The 21,750-nt window shown below is 44.0% G+C and overlaps 1 protein-coding gene across 1 annotated transcript in view; it reads left to right on the top strand.

Moving 5' to 3' along the window:
* Positions 1 to 18,748, top strand: part of SLC29A4 (solute carrier family 29 member 4) — a 613,917-nt gene extending 595,169 nt beyond the window's left edge. The window contains exon 14 of the mRNA XM_075181351.1: positions 18,344 to 18,748. Coding sequence (XP_075037452.1) covers positions 18,344 to 18,492 — 149 coding nt within the window. The 3' untranslated portion in view covers positions 18,493 to 18,748. The remainder of the gene's footprint in view (positions 1 to 18,343) is intronic.
* The last annotated feature ends 3,002 nt before the right edge of the window (positions 18,749 to 21,750 follow it).

Here is a 21,750-nt window from a genome sequence, read left to right as displayed (position 1 = left end):
TGGACCCCCCGGAGGCAGGCCCACCAACCTCTGGCCTGTACCAGACACAATGCTTGCATAGGAGGATGTACCCGGGACAGATTTTTTAGCAGAGCCCTGTACCCGACGGTTTAAATGCACCGAACCTCCCTGGGCATCACTTATATTACCAACGGTCCCAGCAATGGACAAAACAGGACCATCTCTTACCACCTCAGCCTGATTACCCATTATAGACCCACTAAGACCCTTCCCCCATTGATTCCCCATAGCCCCAGAACCAGGCTGCCTATCCCAAACACCAGGATAGCCAGCCAACTCCGCATTTCTCCTAGTTACTTCGTCTATTAAGACGGATGCTTTTTTCACCCTTTCGGTTATCTGCAAGGGCCCATATATGGAGTCAATGATTCTAACCTGGGCCTGACTTAAGGACCTTCCAACATCAATAGAACTACCTGCATACACCACCGATTCAGAACCCATGTTGAGCCCACCTGAGCCTACATATGGGGAGAATACAGGACCAGGGACTAAGCTGCTAGGGGTGGCTGCCTCTGATCCCTGCATAAAAGTAACATTACCAGCATTTGATGGAGATGGTGCCGTGTTCACATTATACTCACGTATATCACAAGACAACATATTACTTTCAACTTGTTTTGGTAAAATGCTTGTCACCGGGACTAGCCCAGTCTTTGGATCAGTTCCATGTTTATCACCATTACCTGTTTCCAGAGAAGGGTAGCCAATAGGATCAGATGCCACTGCCTGCCTCAGGAGACCCGCACCGGAACCTTTGGACAAAACCGGAAGTGACGGGGGAGATGAAGACTCCGAGTCCACCACGGGAACCGCAGCTTGACCAGCGTCAACCCCCACACCACCTGAAGCCCTCACTGGCTCCCTCACCGGCAGCCCCCCTCCTGCTGCCTTATGCTGTTATACAGGTGATTATCAGGTACATTGTTAGACTGGACTGTGGGAAGGTTTGCTGACAAGCGCTCAGAGCTGTCAATGTTAGCAGAAACCTCAGTTCCCGAACAGGTCGCTTGCTCCATCTCCTGTAGATGTACCGTAAGTAGCTGCATCAATTCTTCCTTATCTTCAACTCCTCAATTTCTAAGCACATAACAGCGCGTTCTGTACTAAACGCACGGTTACTTTTCTTCTTCAATGCCGTGATTTTTCTTTTCAATTTAGGAATTTCCAAAGCAAGCCGCTCCAGCCGTGCCTTTATGGCAGGTTCCTCCATCTCCCCTTCATCAGAGTCAGGTAAGCAGACTTCTCCTGGGTCAACATCCGCCTCTCCTGTACCAGCCACCGCACCGCTAACCACAGAAACTGCTGCCTCCTTTTGGGCCCTCTCACCCATTTTAACGGCCGCCACACTGTCTTCTATGGTTATGCTTTCTTTGTTGGCCCCCAGTTGTGTCTCCACTAGGGACTCCCCCGTATCTGCCGGGGGTGCCTTGTTTGGTTTCACCGGCACACATGCCACGTTTGCCTCCAGTTGTACCGTCACTGAGGCTAAGTTCACATCTCCTGGCATGAGTCTAGTCGGGGCTTCTCTGTTGCTCTTCACAGATGCCCCGGAGCCATCCCCCCCCAGTTGTTTCATCACTGGGGCAGGTAAGTCCTCGTTCACTCCGGCCTTGGCTGAAGCTACCATGTTTAGGTGCACAGGAACTTCTGACTCACTGTCCTCCAGTTGATTTACTGGGACATGGTGCATAGCGGAACTTTTGTCACAGACTGGCGCACGGGATCCCTGCATTCGGCTTCATGCAGGAAAATGCTTGTTTCATGGGGCTAGGGCATTCCACACTCCCAGCCAAGTTGGTAGTAGGCTGACTGGGAGTGGAACCCACTCCAGACCCTTGATCTAAGCTGGGCCTTCTGGAGGCACTAGGCCTGGGAGCCTGGGGGCTCTCCTCCTTGCCTCCCCCAGGATCCTCCATCCTTGTTGGATCAAACAGAAGCTGATTTGGCTTTGCAAGAGCTCTCCAATGCACAACCTACTCGATGGAATTCACCCAGCTGTAATGTTCCGCAATATTGGTGGCATTATCAGAAATGACATATCCTGGGGAGAGTCCAAGTGGTATAAGCCATGTATCAATCACATCTCTTAGTTTTCGTAACAAATTGTCAGCTGTATGCCTGTTAGTGAAGCCGGTGATACAAAGAGTGGCCTGCCTGTGACAAATGTTACGTAGTGGTGTACATGCTGCTGCTGCTGTTCCTGCTGGTGAAGGCGATTGACCAACCCAGTGGGCTGTCACAGTCATATAGTCTTTGGTTTGCCCACTTCCACTTGTCCACATATATGTGGTTAAGTGGACAGTTGGCAGAATGGCATTTTTCAGCGCAATCTCTACATTTGTACACACTTTTTGGTATAGTTGTGGAATAGCTTTACGGGAAAAATGGTGTCGCGAATTCTGTATCGCGGACACAAAACCTCAATTAACTGTGAAAAACCAGCTGCGTTTATTGTGGATATTGGACGCAGATCTAACACTAACATGGTAGCCATGGCGTCTGTGATTCGCTTGGTGACTGGGTGACTACTGTCATATTTGCTTCCCCTAGCAAATGATTGTTTCACAGTTATTTATTGAAATGTAGGACTACTCTTTTTCTTGGCCTTCCTCTGGGCTGACGATTCACCCCCAGCAGCAGCAACAGCAGCAGCAGTGGGACTAATGCTTTCTTCAGAGGAATCAATTATAGTGCAGGAGTCATCCAGCCTTACTAAGTGAGATGCAGGGCTAACTCCGAGCGCTACTGAGAATATTGATGAGGATGGTATTGTGGGTGTATTTTGTAGCTGTTGGGATGTAGGTGACCGAAGGGTCCTAACTTTTTTGGAAGAACTTTCAGCTTTTCCCAATACTTTGTCATGAACTCTCGTCAAATGGTGTAACATAGACGAGGTTCCAAGATGGCTAAGGTCCCTCCCTCGACTGACTGTGGCTTGACATACACTACAAATGGCTATACAATTGTTGTCTGGATTTGGGTAGAAATAATTCCATACATAAGAAGTGGATTTTTTTGTTTTATGCCCAGGCATGACAATGTCCTTTTTCTTGTCACGTGCCAGAACTGCTGCCACTGGTGCAGGACTTACACAAACAACATCATCCTCATCAACATCCACATTCGCGCCCTCGTCGCCTACACAAATCTCCCCCTCATCCTCTTCTAATTCCAAAGTGTCATCCTCAATTTGTGTATCACCGGCTACACTCAGACTCAGGGCCTGATTAAGGGTTCCAGCCGCCCCAGGCTAACACATTGGTTGATGCCCCCCCTTCTTGCGCGCGCGCCTCCCGCCCCAACCCATACCTAGATTTCTATGTTTATACACAGTGTTCAAAGTGGAAACTTAGAACAGTTTTACACTTAAGGCAGTAGAAGTGGAGGTATGGAGATAGTGGAGATATGGAATACCACAGCCTATCAGCCCACTTCACCACTGTGTGTGCGTGTACATACATGTGTGTGTTTATATATATATATATATATATATATATATATATATGTATTATATATATATTTATATATATATATATATGCACAAAATTGTAAAATATGAATTAATACATAAAAACACACAGGCCCTGATTCATTGAGGAAAATTGTAACTTTGCATGTCAGCAAAACCATGTTGCATTGGAGCGGGATGTAAGTTAAATTGTGGGGACAGGTTTATAGTTAGGGTAGGGCATGTCCTAGATCAACTTTAAAGTGCTGTGTAAACATAAAGCTAACAAGTATTTGTGTGCTACATGAAAAAACAGCCAATATTTAACTTATGTGCAAAATAATAAACTAATATGCATCCCTTGCATTGGAACATGGCTTTGTCCAGGAGAAAACTTACTCTTTTTTTTTTACTTACTTTCCTTAATGAACCTCTGCAAACACATTAAAATGTCACTACAGTAAAATTACACATTCAAAGATAGACAAATTGTGCCGTTCTCTCTTACCTCATCTTGCAGCGTAGACTACCTGATGTTTGCCCTTGCTTGTTCTTGAAGCGTTGTTGTCAGTTGCCTTCTGGAACCTTGGGGTCCTGTATTGAAAATGTGCAAAAATGTTACTATAATGCAAAATGTTAACTAACCCTGAATGATTCAAAGACAACACTCCATTATGACAAAATAAAACTACCCCCTAGTACAGGCACATATAGGCAATAAAATATACGAAAAATTATTTACAGTCATATACTGACATCTACCAACCCCTGACAGTCAACTAATTAACCCCCCTTAGAAATTAATAATTTTGATGTCCCCTGCAGCCTACCCCCCCACCCCTGAGTCATGATCCCCCCTCCTAGACAATTAATAATATTGTTGCCCCTGTAGTCTATTTTCCAACCCAACATGAGTCATGATCCCCCCCCCTTATAGACATAAAATAATAATGATGCCCCTGCAACCTATTCCCCCTCCCTGAGTCATGATCCCCCCCCCCACATAGACAATAATAATGATGCCCTGCAGCCTGCCCCCCCCTGATTCATGATCTTCCCCCCAATAAACAGTTAATAATAATGATGCCCCCGCAGCCTATTCCCCCTCCCCCTGAGTCATGATCTCCCCCCACATGGACAATTAATAATAACAATGCCACAGCAGCCTATCCCCTCCCCTTTGGAGAATAAATAATAATGATGCCCCCGCAGACTGCTTTTGACTTTAACTTACCTTGAGGATTGCTGGACTGGTCCTCTTCTGTCCCATGCGACGCTCCGGTGCTCCTTCCTTCTAGCAGTGCGGGCGCGATTTGTCTGCTTAGTGTGGTCACGTGAGATGTTAACATCTCACATGACTACACTAAACAGCGCACCGCACCCGCACTGACAGCTAAGCAGAAGCTGTCAGCTACCGCCTGCTTATTGATGCTCAGCCTGTCACTGACTGTGTATGGAGTCATAGGTAGACTCCATACACAGAAGCGGACCCCATAAGGTAGGAATTTGGGGGGGGGGGGGCAGTTTACTGGTTGAATCGGCCACAAAAAAAAAAGAAAAAAGGAATTATTTTTTTTACTTCACCAGCGCTGCGCCCTCCCCGACCCAGCGCCCCAGGCTGCAGCCTGGTCAGCCTGTTGGCTAATCAGGCCCTGCTCAGACTGTTCAGGCACACATCAGCAGAACTGCTGAAAGGGCACTTCTTTATGGGTACACTAACAGAATGCTCACGATTAGACATACCACTGGTGGATGCACTCTCCACAGGGATTGTTGTCATTTCTGATTCAGAGCATACATTATCCTATAATGCCTTACTGTTTTCTTGCAGCTCGGCTTTGACGAGTAGCAGTAGTTGTGCACCACTTTTAGACTCCAAATTACTAGGTCTTGCTTGGTCACGAGTGACCATACAAGAAGAAGGCTCAGTAAAATTTTTGGATCTGCCACTAATAGAGAAAGGCGAAGGCCTCATTCTTTCTATGCCACTGCGTGTGTAGAATCGCATGTTGGCAATTTTTTTTTTATTCGCAGTTAACTTTTCCTCAGTTGCACTTCTTTTTTCGCTTCATCACGGTAAAAAAAATTTTGGTGTATGTTTCTTTCCCTGATTTAAAAAGACTATGTACTTTTACATAGGCTTTACCAGATGACGTACTGGGAACACTACCATCAGGACTAGTGCCAGCACCGGCTTGCTGATTATGCACATATGTGGACTGCTTTGAATCCATTTTAATGAGCCCAAAGCACTTGTGGTGAAAACAATTGTAGAAATACTGCTGACAAATATCACTTTTGACAGCCAGAAAAATTAATGTTTCACACTGGGGAATATGGGACACCCCAAAGCACTTGTAGTGCAAAAAATTGTATAGATACTGCTGATAAATATCACTTTTGACAGCCAGAAAAAATAATATTTCACACTGGGGAATATGGGACACCCCAAAGCACTTGTAGTGCAAAATATTGAAAAAAAAAAAGCCTCCTCTAGAGGCGTCTCTTCCTGCTCTAACAATTGCTAATAGAATTGGAATTAATAATAGAATTGAATAGATTAGAAATGAAATAATAATGCAAAGAATAAGGTGTACAATTATTGCTCTGTCCCTGCTCTAATTTAGCCTGTGACCTAACCCTGCTCTCTCCCTCTGTCAAATGGCGATGGATTGCTGTGGAGGCGGGTATTTATGCTTTTCAAATCTTGCGAGAACCGAGCTCCGAAATACGAATACCTCACAATGACGTTTTGCCTCGCTTTCGATTCCGAATGGGCGGGAGAGTACAGAGCCTGCTCGGCTCGGTACTCGGATAGGCTAAGTTCGGGTGGGTTCGGATCTCGGGAACCGAGCCCGCCCATCTCTAGTTAAAACTGAGAGTGGAAGCACTAAAATAAGCAGAAGAAGGAGGGGGTTAAAGGGTGATACAACCCTACACGTAAGGATCCTAATCAGCTGCCTCACCTGCCTCTGCCATAGCCCAGACCAGGGACTCAAATACATTTTCTTATTTAGATAAAATGTAAATATTTGAAGTGCAGCAAAAAGCAATGCAAGTACTGTTTATATAAGTTCCCAATTGTCAATTAAAAAGCCCCATAAAGCTACCCCATAGCCTCTGTGCCAGTGAATTGTGGGTATGAATTCCCTCAATCATATCTACAGCCAATTATCACATTATGGGCTAAGTAACTAACTTTATGTCTGTAACTGGCTTCACAATACTATGCTTAATGTTTGTACTGCCTACTGAATCTACAAGTGGCTGGAATTGAGTATGGTTGTGCATCCTTAGCCATACCTCCTAACTGTCCCAATTTAGGCTAGACAATTCACATTTTAGGGGGCTATGCTGCCATCCCATGGGTCAGGACATTTGCCCCAATTCCAGTACAGTTGGGAGATATGTTTTGGTGGGTGCCTCTTCAACGTAGCGCATACCAGCAGTAGGTGCGCGCAGTATTGAAGGGATGATTTTAGGGCAAGGGGGTTTGGGATGGCCCAGCACTTTGAAAAGGCAGGGTATGCACAAGATACATGGCATGACCCACACCACTGTCACTGAGCTAATATTTTTATAAACACCCTTCTTATCAATTTACTTGTTCAACACAGCTGACAGCAATCATAAATGATGTGGGAACTTTAGGAGTAGAGTCTCTTCTACCTGGTGGAAGGGGTCATGTTGGAGGGTCTGTTGACTTATGGTTTGTTTAAATTGCAGTAAACAGGTGCTTTATTGCAGTTCTGTGTAATGTTTATATTTTACATGTTAACTGAAGTATTATATATTACAACCAAAATTAGTTTTTGTTTTATGTTGTCGCTTACATATAGTATATTATGATTCAAATTTTAAATTGCTATGGCCATTACATCTAAAAAAAATGCTGTATTATTTGGTTCAGAAGGAAGTAGCATGGACACATTATTCATTGTATTTTAAACATATATAATTTTTTGTTAACATTATGGTGCATTATGCATTTTCCTGGTGCTCCAGGTGCTTTGCACAACAAGGGAAATGATCTGGGTGGGCAGAATATACATAAGTTTGTGCCAAATGGTTTATGTTGCACTACTTTAAATGCCAGGGCTGATTTTTAGTCCCTGTCTGGCCCTGACTGCAATCAAAAAAGTATGTTTGCTTTGCACTAGTGTTTATTTAGGTTTATCTTAACAAAAAGGATTGATACTTGTGTGTAACAAATTGTTTAGAATGTGAGTCCATTATGCTGCTAGCTATTGGCACTGGCTGGATTTGAGTCGCAGAGTCTAGTGAAAATCCCAGGTTTTGTAGCGCCTGCGGGGAACAGGACAGATGCACACAGAAGAACTTACTTTGTAAACGATGGTCACCTACTGTCCGCTTCCAATACCCCAGCCGCTGTCCGATCCCAGGCAGACCAGTAACCACAACCCTTGTCACCTCCAACCACGTCCCTCTAGGAAAGAGACAGAGATTACGGCCGGACCTACCAGGAAAGGGCTGTCCGAGATCACGGCAATGAGCACAGACACTTTTCGTCAAGCTCCCTTGCCGCCTCCTCGCTTTGCTCTTGCCAAGGCGCGGGGGACTACAGGCACTTGAGACCAGGAACAGTCCCGCCTCAAATACTTCGCACACCTCCCGGTGAGGGCCTAACCGAAAGGGGGAATCGAGCGTGATACTCACCGGGACACTCCCGCTTCCGGTCCTGCTCTCCTGCACCTCCTCGACACCTGTGGATGACAAGGAACACACAGCCTCCCTCTGCGCTATATGTGAGACTAAAGGTGTGCACCCACAAACGCTAACCTTGCTACAACAGCGACCCAACCCTAACAACGCTCTAATGGTCGGCAACGCAACTAAACCACAGAACTATAATGCTAACTAGGTGTGGTGCACTAACGGGAACTACTCACTAACCACTACGGGGAACACCAGCCGGTGTTCACGGACTACTCCGGAGGGCGGTTCCTAACCCCCTCACCCAGGTCGTACCAAGGAGACTGTCTCCTTACTATGGGGTCACCCACGGACCCTAAGGACCGGCTGCACAAGGCCCGGCTGAGGCTCAGTGGAACAGCACACTAACCCGGGAGCCGACTGCCACACGGAACAGCCGATCGAAACTTAACGCCCGACTGCCTGCACCCAGATATCGAACACATGTCCTTACACCCGGAACCGCCAGAGAACCTGCACGGAGCCAGGCTTGGAGACCCTCAACCAGAACCACGGGCCGCCCCTGGAACTGCCTCAAGTTGTGCTGCACTGCCACCGACTCACTCAGTCACCCCTCTGGAAAACAGTGTGACCCCAGGGACCTAAGGGACGGGAGACTACGTGTGTTCTTCCCTGACTATGTGTAAGCTGGTAACTACACTTGTCCCCACAGTACGGGTTAGTACAGGAAAACACAGGGAACAAGAGCCTACCTTTAATGGGGGCCTGACGTCTTGCACCTGGAAACAAGAGGGTAGCACACCACAAATACAATACTAAAGCAATACTCGCCGCACAGACAGAATAAATACAGTAATACAGTACTTTGCACGCTACTCACCAGAGCACACAGCTGCTAGCCAACCAGCCGGTTGCTACAGCACCAACAGGAGCCTCTGCTCTACTGTACCTCCTAACTTTAGTGTGCTCACCTCACACAGGACCGTGCCTACACTCACAAGGGTCTCACGCCTCTGACACACCAGGGCCTTCTGCCCTACACACCATGGGCCTCTCTGCCCAGCTACCTACAGAGCCTTGCGCTCTGGCTATGGGCCTCAGCCCCCTCTCTACCTCAGGGCTCTGAGCCCACTACCTAGGGCCTTGTGCTCTGCTACCTTGGGGTACTAGCCCCTGTCTAAGTAGGCCTTGTGGCCTTCCTACCTCTGGGCTTATAGCTCCTGGCTAACTACTAGGGCCTTGTGCCCTTTTCACTCTAGCGCCCTCACCAGGCCCTATGGCCTCTCCTATGGCCTCTAGGCCACTAACTAACTAAGGGCCTTGTGCCCTTATGCACCTTGGGCTATCAGCCCACTGACTAACTAAGGGCCTTGTGCCTGTTTAACACCTTATGGCCTACTGGCCCACTACATGCCATTTAGGGCCTATTGCCCTGTTCCCTGTGCCTTGCGCCCCTAATACCTGCTCCACGGGCCTTGTGCCCGACCGTGGCCACGGGCCTACTGCCCGACCTAACGTTGAGTGTACTTACCTGCTTTGCGCAGGATGCTCAACTTTCCACGCCATCTTCTCCCTTCTTTTCCAGGTCTTCCAGACCCTCCAGCCGGCGGCGCCTCTTCTCCCGTTCGGCGCGGGCTCTGCTGCTGATCCAGAGGCGGGGGCGCTCTCAGCCCTTACAAGGGCTCCCCGCCGACGTCTCTGCCGCGGATGTCTCTTCTTCTTGGCGGGGGAGCACTTAGCTCTGACAAGGGCTCCCCACTGACGTCTCCGCGGTGAGTGATTGTAAGTGGCAGGGTCGCTCCTAGCCCTTACAAGGGCTCCCTGACACTTTCGGCGCTCTGCTGATGGAAGTTCTCTTATCTTGATCCGCCGCTCCGGACGTCCCACTACGTCCTTCTCTCTCCTCCGCCGGACTTCTTCTGGCAAGATGGCGCCGGCCGGCGGTTTATATACTCGCTGGCGCGACATCATCACTAGGCGCCACCGCGAGCGCTGATTGGCTCACCGCGGCACCAATCTTTCAAACGGCCGGACGCGAGACGCGATTGGCTCACGTATCCGGCCGCTGATTGGCCAGCGGGGAAAGATGAGCCCTGATTGGCTCATCCTTCCTCCGCCGATGGGACCTGGAAGAAAGATGGCATACTCACCGCCGCGGGATCGCTGGGCCGGTAAGTAACTTCTCTCTTCTTTCTTCACCCTCTTGCTGGGCACCGCCATCAGGATAGTCTTCAGCCCTTCCAGGGGCACAGCGACAGCCGGCATCTTTGCCCTCGTCACCGGCGAGGGGCACATCTCTACAGTTTCACTAATGATGAGCTTCCTGTAGGGAACCAACAAGTCGTGGCCACGAGAACTAGCCTTACAAAGCAACAACTGATTATAAATAGGAAGAAACGGAAAATGTGGTAGATTTACAGTACAAGTTTAGGGAAGGCATAATAGGTTCTAAAACATTAAAAAAGCCAGGGTCAGGGTCAAAAGCAAAAAGCAAATCAGAGTCCAGAACAATTAGAGTCAGTATCAGAGGGTCAGGCAGGATTATCTTTAAATACATGGGGAATGATTCAAGTCCGGACATGAGCCCATTTGCGTAGCGTATGCCGAGGAACCTATTGGGAGAAACCTATTATCAGGGCACTTGTGCTGTTATATGTAATAGGTGTCAGCAGCATTGGTGGTAGATTTGTTGGTTATATTTCTGAACTTGTTGTAACAGATGACATATACATATAAACAGTTGCTCACAGTTGATACTGACTATAACAGATAGACAGTATGACAATTTTAATATATGCAGACGGTAAGCTTATATTGTGGGTAATGTCAGAAAATAGGTTGCTCATATTAATTTTGTGCTTCTGCTCATTTTATATCTATATCTATCTATATATATATATACATATATATATATATATATATATATATATATATATATATGTATGAGCAAGCCGTACACAAAGGGATACAGCTTAAGTTATATATTTCTTTACAAAAAACTACCACTGGAAGAATCTGCTGAGAGTCTAGCTGTATGTCTGTGCATACTCAGTGGAGCGATGCAGATGGCTGGGGGCTGCCCCACTTCCTGTCAGGGCCATCTTTTCCATTGGGCATGATGGGCAGGTGCCCGGGGGCCCCAAAGGCAAGGGGGACCCATAGACAGGGCTCTTAAGTAAAATAAATAATCCTGCAAAAAAAAAAAAAATCCTGCAAATATATCTATATCTATCTATCTGTCTATCTATCTATCTATCTATCTATATATATATCTATCTATCTATATATATACATATATATATATATCTATATATATATATATATATATATATATATATATATGTCTTTTACAATTTGAGAGGCGGTACAGGCAAACTAATGTGGGTCATGAACAGTAAGGCCTAATTCAAATACTGTGTGTAGAGTAAGTACAGATATTTTCAGCCATATCTTTTCCACTTGCTACAGGGTAAGTGTAAACGATGGATGATAGTGATGACCGACATGGCATTGTCTTTGTTTTCTACCTTTCACAGATAAGTCTCAGTAGCTAGCACACAAAAATTGTACACATTAAAGATTTTTTCAATACGTATTGTATGCAATGTATACATTTAAGTTATTTATTTATTTAATTTAAAATAATAGATGACATATTTTTTAAAAAAATCTAAAATCTGAATATTGAAAAAAATTATAGTAAAATTTGTTCTTCTATTTTTTACTTGTTTTGTTATTATATTGTTCACAATTTTTATTTTAATTTATGTTCATTTAAAAGTTATTTGCATTCTGATGAATTTATTGTAAATGCACATGTAGTGCAAATGCTCCTAAAAATTCTTCAGCCTGTATGTTTGTTTAATCTTACAGAAAGTATGTACTGTTTTCACAGAGCATATTTACACCCCATTTCAAATCATAACATATCTTAAGGAATGTTTGTATTTTAATACAGGAGTAGAAATACACAAAAGTCGCATGCTCTTTTTAAACACCAATATTATTCCCTATTTTCATTCCTAGTTGAATTAGGCCCATGGTATGCAAACACAACCTGTTGGACAGACATCAAAAAATAGCCTAAGCAGCTCATAAAGAAGGACAAACAGGGACACAGTGTCTAAAGCTGGGTACACACTACACGGTTTTCATCCAATAATCGGCTCAATCAGCCGACATACGATCGCTCGTTCAAAAGTCGGGTCAGTGTGTGCAGTGACACAATGGTCAAAAGTCTGCCCAAATGGACGATTGTCGCCTCATTTGGTTGGTTGTACCGTCCAATATTTTCGTTCCAATCTTGTTTCCGTTGAGTAGTGTGTATAAGTTTCCGACCGATCCACAACAGTGAGTACGAAATTACAATCATTGCTCACGACAATATGGCTGTAAAAAGTCGCTAAAGGGACGTCCGCTCTTCCCTTTATCGTACTAAACAAGGCTAGTGTGTATGCAGTCCATGGACCGAGCGATCGGAACATCGATTGCATGTAAAATCGATCGGCATAAAAAGTTGGTGGAAAATTCTGTAGCGTGTACCTAGGCAGAGGATAAGATTGTTATATTATGCAAACTATTATATAGCTCACTTTATCTGTTCTTAAGGTAATATTTGCAGCACTGAATTGTTTACTTTTGGAAAGCCCCTTCTTAAAACAACCTTCAGGTTTTCCCCTCACAAGAAACTCCCTGTGCTGTTTGCCCTAAGAGTTGTGAAGTGCTGAATAATGCTAATTTTCAACTATTTTGCAGTGTGTGCACAGCAATACATTAACTGTCTATGAAAGACAGCCAGATACCAAAGTATCATATTTGGTATAAGCGTGGGAAAGTTAGTTTAAATGTGAATAACCTGGGCTCCTTTACAGCTCAGGGTTCTGGTCAACCACAAAAGATGCCCCCATTATAATCCAATATTGGAGGAGACAGGCACAAAACAAGTGTTAATAGGCAAAAGCCAATAACAACTTTAAACTCGGTACTGCAAGCAATAAAATGAGCATCAGGTGATTGAGCCTGTGTATCCTAGTTAACTTGGAGAGATGCTACTGCTATTTTTTGTAAAAAAATTAAGAATATTTTTGCATAAATTAAAACACTGGGTGAATTCCTGATGCATATGGAACAGGATTAGTGGATATTTATATAGCAGTTCTTCTGCCTTTGGCACCCGAAAAGAAACAAGGGTTTTACAGATAAATAATACATTTCATGTAACCTCTATTTGAGAACTTCAAATCAAATGTGTGGATATTTTGGTGCATTTGGATTTTGTGAAAGTTTGGATAATTTTTCTCACATATTTCTCTTTCATCCATCTGGGGGACACTGCTTAACCATGGGGTTGAGTAGGGAGGGGAGGAGTCTGGCACCTAAAGAGTTAACTTTTTTCCTGCTGACATCATATCCCTCCCACCAATTCCCCACATACCTCAGTTTGAATTGGGTGCCCTAGGAGAAGGGCTGCACATCAGAAGAGCTCCAAGAGACAGTGAACACTGTTCACTGGTAATAGGTTTTTTCTTTGCTTTTCAAAGGTTTTTTTTTGTTGATAGCAGCGAGAGGCTCTGTGTACAACTGAGCTGACTCATGGGAGAAGCGCCTGTCAGCTGGGGGCGGCCCCGCAGACAGAGGAGGTAAAACGCTTCTCACGGCGGGAAGTAGTCGGCAAGAGACTCTCCCCGCTGATAGAAGGACGGGCGCTGCCATTAGGCAGAAAGTGCCATTACTGCTGCCGTTCCCCGGAAGCCAGCTGGAGCATACCAAGTCCCTTCCTCCTATGGGATGGTAGTGGGTACTTGAAGGATGGCGCGCTAGTGATAGCGCTGTACGGGGAACACATTCTAACAGGATTTCCCCTAAATACAGAAAGGGAAAATCGCTGTTAATGAAAAACACAGAAGGAGAGTTCAGTGGTAGGGGAATGTGTTTGAGGAACACGGCTACCCCCCCCCCCCTGCTGAGTGAGTACATGGAAGATTCCTTTTGGCGCCAAAGTTCAAAAGGAGGACAGATGCAGCAGTCATTTGGAGAGAAGTGCACTGTTGACACATATTTTCCCCGCTAAGTATCACTTTGTTTCTTCTGTGTATGCATGTGTATTATAAGACAATGATGTGTTGAGAGAACTGTTGTTTAAGGAAAACTATAAAGCTCTCCAAACCTGTCTTATTTAATCAGAAATACTATGATGTGTTAAATAACCTAATCTGTATTTTCTGATAAATGTTGTGGAAGTGTTTGGGCGTGCCAAACATATTGTCTGTTCCAAATGTAATGCTAAATTGGCTTGTGAGCATTGGCCCAGGTGCTCTGTGCTAATTGCAGTCATTCTGGAAAACCTGCTGCAGCCTTTGCTTGGCTAATTATACCTTATACTCTCTATATAGGATTGATAGAGAAGTATAGATTCTGACCGCGTTTTTTAGAGAAGAGCATAATGTTTATAAAAAGATTATTGGTCTTTCAGGAACAGAAATACTATCTTTGACTGGTTCATAGATGAATGTGTACCTGTATTTTGCGGTGAGAAAAATAAAGCAACAGGATTTCACCTAAGTAGAAAGGGGAAATCGCTGTTAGCAGAGACACAGAAGGAGATGCCAGCGGTAGGGGAATGTGTTGAGAAGCACCTCTTCCCCTCCCCCGCTGAGTGAGCAGGTGGTAGATCCCTTTTGGAGCCAAAATACAAAAGGAGGTCAGATGCAGCAGTTATTTGGAGACAAGTGTACTGCTGACACATATCTTCCCTACTAAATATCACTATATTTGTTCTGTGTAGACATATGTATTATAAGACTATAATGTATTGAGAGAGCTTTAGGTTAAAGAAAACTATAAGCTCCCCAACCTGTCTTATTTAATCAGAAATACTATGATATGTTAAATAACCTAGTCAGTATTTTCTGATAAACATTGTGGAAGTGTTTGTACGTATGAAACGTGATTTTGTTTTTTCCTTATCTTGCCATGACTGATAAAGGTAAAACAACTGGTGCCAAGCATATGATCTGTTCAAGTATTCTGGGCAGAGAGCCAGCAGGGGGGAGCTGTGTAAGAAAGCCACCCCTCCCCCTCTGCTGAGAGAGCACATGGAGATTCCCTCTGGTGGGAAAGGACACAGCAGCTATTTGGAAGGAAGTACAGCTGCTGACACACATCTCCAAACTGCTAAGTATCATTATTCTCTCTATATATGCTGAATAGAGAAGTATAAATATTGTGGGCACATATACTAGGTAGAGCTTGATGTTAAAAAGATTACAGCTCTCCCTTCTGAAAAGTTTCTTGTGTGTTTATGCCTATTCTGTCTATACGTGACTTTATTTTTATTTCTCTTATGAGGGCTGATAAAGAGTAAAGCAACACGTGCCAAATAGATGGTCTGTTCCAAATGTAATGCTAAATTGGCTTTTGAGCACTGACCAAGAAGCAGGTGCTCTGTGCTAATTGCAGCCATTCTGGAAAATCTGCTGCAGCTGTCAGCCTTGCTTTGGCTAATTATATCTTATACTCTCTATAGACTGGTAGAGAAGTATGGATTCTGACCACAATTTGAGAGAAGAGCATAATGTTTATAATAGATTATTGCTCTCTCGGGAACAGCAATACTATCTTTGGGTGTGGTAGCTTGTTTTCTGCTAAAAATGTGAGGAAAACAGAGCAACATGTGCCAAGTGTTTTTCTCCCTGTTCCAAAGGCAATGCTAAATCAGCTGGTGAGCATTTGGAATCAGGGATGCTGTGAGGATTGCAGCCAGTCTGGAAGGTCTACAGCTGCTCACAGCCATCCCTGGGCTAAGTATATTCTATATTCTCTATGTAGTAAGTCTACTGATGGGGAAGTATAGATTTTGACTACATTTTGAGGGTAGAGCATAATATTTATAAAAGATTATCGCTCTCTCATGTACGGAAATACGATCTTTTGACTTGTTCATAGATTAATTAGTATTTCTGGGTGGATACCTTCGGTATGTACCTGTATTTTACTATGTGGTGGCTTTGTTTTCTACTAACAATGTGAGAAAAATAAAGCAACATGTGCCAAGTGTTTTTCCCGGTTCCAAATATAAGGCCAGGTTACATGGTGAGCATTAGGATCCAGGGATGCTCTGGGCTGATTGCAGCCAATCTGAAGGAAAACCAGCTGCTTGCAGCCTTCCCTTGGCTAAATAGATTTTATACTCTCTATAGGAGATAGGGAGGTATAAGATTCTGAGTACATCCGGGGGGGAATAAGATTAGTTAGTATTTTCTGTGTAAATATCTGGTGGTAGTTGAATTCAGACAGCCCTTTTGCGGGGGCGGGTCTGGCAGAGGCCAGACTACCAGTTCAAAGGCCGGGGGAAGCAGGAGACAGTCCCTTTCCTCTGCTTAACCAGATGGTTCGTTCAGACCAGTGCTGAACCTCAAGCAGTTAGATCTGCATCTGAGAGCAGACTCCTTTCGGATGGAATCCCTGAGAAAGGGCATAAATGGCCTGGAGACAGGCCAATTCATGGCATCTATATAGATGTATATATATACATCAGGGATGCCTATCTCCACGTTCCAATCTGAGAGGGGCATCAGCCTTTTTCTCAGGTTTACGATAGGCACAGCTCACTATCAGTTCAGAGCTCTTCCGTTCGGGCTGGCCACAGCCCCAAGGGTGTTTACAAAGATTATGGCAGTTATGGCGGCACTTCTTCACTCCATGGGGGTGCAGTTAGTGTCTTATCTGGACGATCTGTTAGTCAAGGCTTCAACAGCACAGTTGTTGGAACAACATCTTCGCCTTACGGTGAGGGTGCTGGAACAGCACGGCTGGCTCTTGAATATAACAAAGTCACAGATGGTCCCTCAGCTGGTGGTTGTTGGAGGACAACCTAACAAGAGGCAGATCCTTTGCCCCGTGGGCTTGGGTCCTGGTATCCACAGATGCCAGTCTGAGTGGTTGGGGGGGCAGTGGTCCTTCACCTAAGGATACAGGGCCTGTGGTCAGAAAGACAGTGGGGTCTTTCCATAAATATGCGGGAGCTCTTGGCCATCTGGAAGGTGCTACAGAGAGCTCAGAGTGTTCTTCAGGGAAGGCCGATCCGCATCCACTCCGACAATACCACGGCAGTGTCATACATAAACAAGCAAGGAGGCACCAGGAGTGCAGGAGCCTCCCTTTGAACCTCTACTCTCAGCAGAGTGGCGGTTCTTGACCTGGAAGACAGTCTTCCTGCTCACCATTGCCTTGGCTAGAAGGATCTCCAAGTGGGAGCTTTATCTTGCAAAGAACCTTATCTGGTCTTTTATGAGGACAGAGCAGTTTTAAGGACTTTTCCGTCCTTTCTCCCTAAGGTGGTCTCCGGTTTCCATGTCAATCAGGAAATAGTTGTTCCGGTGTTCAGAGAGGAACCTCTGACTCCAGGAACAAAAACAAATAAGTATTTGGACATAGTGAGGGCATTAGGTATATAGGTTAAGAGATCTGCAAAGATACGTAAGACAGATTCTCTATTTGTATTATTTGTTTTTTCTAGGAGGGGATGACCAGCATCTAAGCAAACTATTGCCAGATGGCTTACCATGACAATTAAGGAGGATTATATTGTATTAATCTCCCTGTGCCGAAGGGGCGGCACGGAATGGAGCCACGGTGGACCAGCTGGGCAGGGCAGCCACCTGGTCCTCGGTCCATACCTTTACGAAATTCTACCAAATCAATGTATTTGCGTCTGGGGACGCCTCCTTTGGCCGTAGTGTTCTACGTGCAGGGAGATCAGAGCGGTCCCACCCTTCAGAGGGATTGCTTTAGTAAGTCCCCATGGTTAAGCAGTGTCCCCCAGATGGATGAAAGAGAAAACAGGATTTATACTTACGATAAATCTCTTTCTCTGATTCCATCTGGGGGACACTGCGGTCCCCCCCTTTTTCTTTTCTCTCCACTCCCCCCTCTGTTGAGTGGTGTATCTTGGTTGATTGGCCTCTCGTCCTAGGGCTTTGGTAATCAAACTGAGGTATGTGGGGAATTGGTGGGAGGGATATGCTGTCAGCAGGAAAAAAGTTAACTCTTTAGGTGCCAGACTCCTCCCCTCCCTACTCAACCCCATGGTTAAGCAGTGTCCCCCAGATGGACTCAGAGAAAGAGATTTATCGTAAGCATAAATCCTGTTTTTTCCATTTTTTTTAGTACATTCATTTATGTCTTCTTGTTTTGCAGGAAACACAATGACTGTTTCATACATGACTGGATTAACGCTGGGCTCAACTGTATCTTATTTTGCCTACAGCCTGGCTAGTACATCTCAAAGTATTTGCTTCAGTCCACAGTTATACAACAGTTCTTTGCCACCTGAGATTTCAATATAAGATCTAAAAAGTCGTTTTTCTGGCATTTAAAATGTTCAATAATTCTTTTAATTCTAATGCAGGTTTACCCATGGTGTTATTCCAAATGCTATCATTAGATCTTTGATAAGTATTGTTCTCATGCTAAACTGATGTAAGCATACAAAAACTGATGCAATTTGTGTCAAAACTATCTAACAACAAATATATATCTAAATACAATTTGGCATTTTTGTTTGTGAGAACTAATTAAATAAAAAAATGTATTCTGCTGCTATATATGTATCTATTTCCATAAAACTGTTTACTTAATTATTTGATCATTCTTCTAAACAATGTAAACCATATACAGCCAGAGCTGGATTAAGGCTATGGGAAATTAAGTGTATCGTACTATCCTTCAGGAAAAAGAGAGGAACGGCAGTTATTATTACCCTCATAACTCTCTCATTGTCCCTCTATATCTCTCCAATGGAGGGGGCCAAATAGCTCTCATTGCAGCCCCCTCCCTATAGCAACTCCTTTTAGCCCCCTCCATATAGTTCTGTTTCATTGCATTTTGCTATCCTTTAGAGACCTCCTTGGAACACTCAACAGTACTTCAAGTAGGGACATACCCCCCGCATTAATCCAGCTCTGTGTACAGTTCATATATATATATATATATATATATATATATATATATATATATATATATATATTAGCTATAAGTCTTTTATTCCAAAAATGCAAGTAATAATACTAAGAAGAAGGCTGTGTTAATAATTTTCAATGAGCCTGTGTATTTCATTCATCTGTTCAGGCCATTGATAATCACTTTAGTTGAAATGCCAAATGAACATTTCAATGATTTGTAGAGAGAAAAAGGTAAAACATTTTTATTAAATAACAGTGCAAAACTATGACTATGCCATGTCTAGTATTGTTATTTTATTAGTTATTATTTATTAGTGATTTATAAGAAAAAGAAAAACCGTACTAGCACATATTATTGCTGGTAGAGTTTCAGACTAAAACTTGCAAATTCTATGGAATTAGTTAGCAATTAAACATCTAAGTAACATTGTTTTCCATGACTACAGCACATTGCCCCTGCATCTCACATATTGTATCAAATGGATTGAAGAAAATAAAAAAGTGTTTATGCTGATCTATATTTGTTAGGGCATTTGTTCTTTTATAAATGGGTCCATTTTATTTATATAAATCTTTTTTACTTAACACTAGAAAGCAAAGTGTACATTATGCAAGTATGCATTTGGCAAGTTTTATTTTTTTTCTCCAAAACTTTTTATTGAAAGCATCGCAAGGATTACAAGTGAAGTGTACAATATCACAATAGTAACATGATTTCATCCACAAAAATAGATCAATACAAATAAGATCTGGAAATGCGAATTTCACCAACAATATGGGAGAGGGGGCAGGGTGAGGGCCACCTAATAGGGCTTGAAGTCAGGAAGGAAAAAGGAGAGGGAGCATAAGCCAGATAGGTGAGGACCTAGAGGGAGAGCATTGAATTACAGAAGAGTAGTCCAGAACTTTGAAGGGACAGAGACTGAATTTTAGTTTACAGATTAAGAAGAGGTTGGTTGTGACAGGAGGCCCAAGGGACCCTACCTTATGCGAGGATGCAGTGGAGTTTCGCAGGATGCTCGTTATATGCTCCATTTGAAATATGTGCCACACATGGTTACAGACTGAGATGAGGGCAAAAATGACTCTCACAAGGCTGCTATTTGGCATATCGCAGTACTCATGATATACCCGAGCAACATACAGTTGTGCTTAGTGAACCTGGGATAGGCAGTGGCAGAGGTAGAATAACCTAAGGGTCAAATAGGATCTACAGATAACATTGGTGGCTAGGGAAGTGACGTCCTTACAAAATTATTGAAGTTTAGGGCAGCTCCAGCAGGCATCTGATACACCCATGAAGCCTATTTGGACATAAAACCACTGCTTGAGTAATTTATGGGGATTCTCTTTGATGCGGACATTAATGGGGACTTTGTAACACCTTCAATAATGTTGGTCCACTCCTCCTGGTCTAGGGATTTGCTGAAGTCTGCCTCCAATTTCTTTTGGTATAAATCCTGCTCACAATTCAAGTTACCATTATATAACATTGTGATAAAGCCTTTGGAGGAGTGGCTGGAGAGGCAAGTATCATCAATCATGGAGGCCGGTCTGCCCAGGAGGAGTGTAAGAAGTGTCTAAATTGCAGATACTAGTGGAACTGCCTCTTTGAGAAGCAAGATGAGACTAGAGAATTGAAAAAAGATGCTCACAGTAGAGAGATTGTTTAGGAGCAGAACGTTTGTTCTAGACCACACAGGATATGGGTAACAAGAGGCCTGGCGGGGGCTGTATTGCCTCAGAGGGGCATAATATTGGATCTGAATGGCTAAGCTTTTAATTTGAGAGATGGTATTGTGTGTTTGCCTCTCCCTAAGTTTCCAGGCGAGAAGCAAGTTCTATTTAGTGCTTTTGTCATAAAAACACCATTGGATCCATTTAAAGTAGCTAGCAGCTTTTTTTTGGCCAGGATGCCGTTAACAAGAGCTATTTAAGGTCTTCGGAGCTGAGGGATACCTAGTGCTGGCTAAGAAGAGAAAGGCTTTGAAAATCTAAATGCTTGACAAGTTCTATCTCTTCCTTGTTTCTAACTGCCACAATAATAATGAATGTACCCCTATTTGTATCCTTCTGAGCTTCTGAAACCACTGAGGGAGCTATATTATGGGATTCATTGATAGCAAATAGCAAAGAAATCTGTAAAGGTGTCTGCCAGCTCCCACAGTTAGCAGGACTGAGCAGGAGAGTATCATCCAATCTTAAGCAGATTGACAATGTCTAGCTGAATAGAAAAACCAGAATGGTTGTGCAGGTGTAAGTGTGGACATCAGCACCATTAATTTTGGTGGCAAGGCAGGAATAAATAGAGATAAAGACAAAACCTCATTGTCTGAGCTAGGAGCGACCTATCTAATTCAGGGTCCAGAATAATGTTAGTCTTTTTCCAGTAGCAGCTGACATTGAGCATGCTTCTCAATTTGCTTGAAAAAGGCTCAATAGGAAGGGGGTTTGTGTAGAGTTGGGGGGGATGTAGTCAATCTGTCGAAGCTGAACCTGTCCACAGTCAGACTGTCGACACTTAAATGTCGACAGCCAGACTGTCAACAGGTTCAGTGTGTCAACATGGCTAAATGTTAATAATGTGACTGTCAACAGTTTCAGTGTCACCACCAACATGGGGTCCCCCTGCCATAATGACAA

This window comes from Mixophyes fleayi, chromosome 7, assembly GCF_038048845.1.
Source record: "Mixophyes fleayi isolate aMixFle1 chromosome 7, aMixFle1.hap1, whole genome shotgun sequence".
NCBI classification, from domain to species: domain Eukaryota; kingdom Metazoa; phylum Chordata; class Amphibia; order Anura; family Limnodynastidae; genus Mixophyes; species Mixophyes fleayi.
Note: the sequence above shows the minus strand (reverse complement) of the source record. Positions and strands in the feature narration are given on the sequence as shown.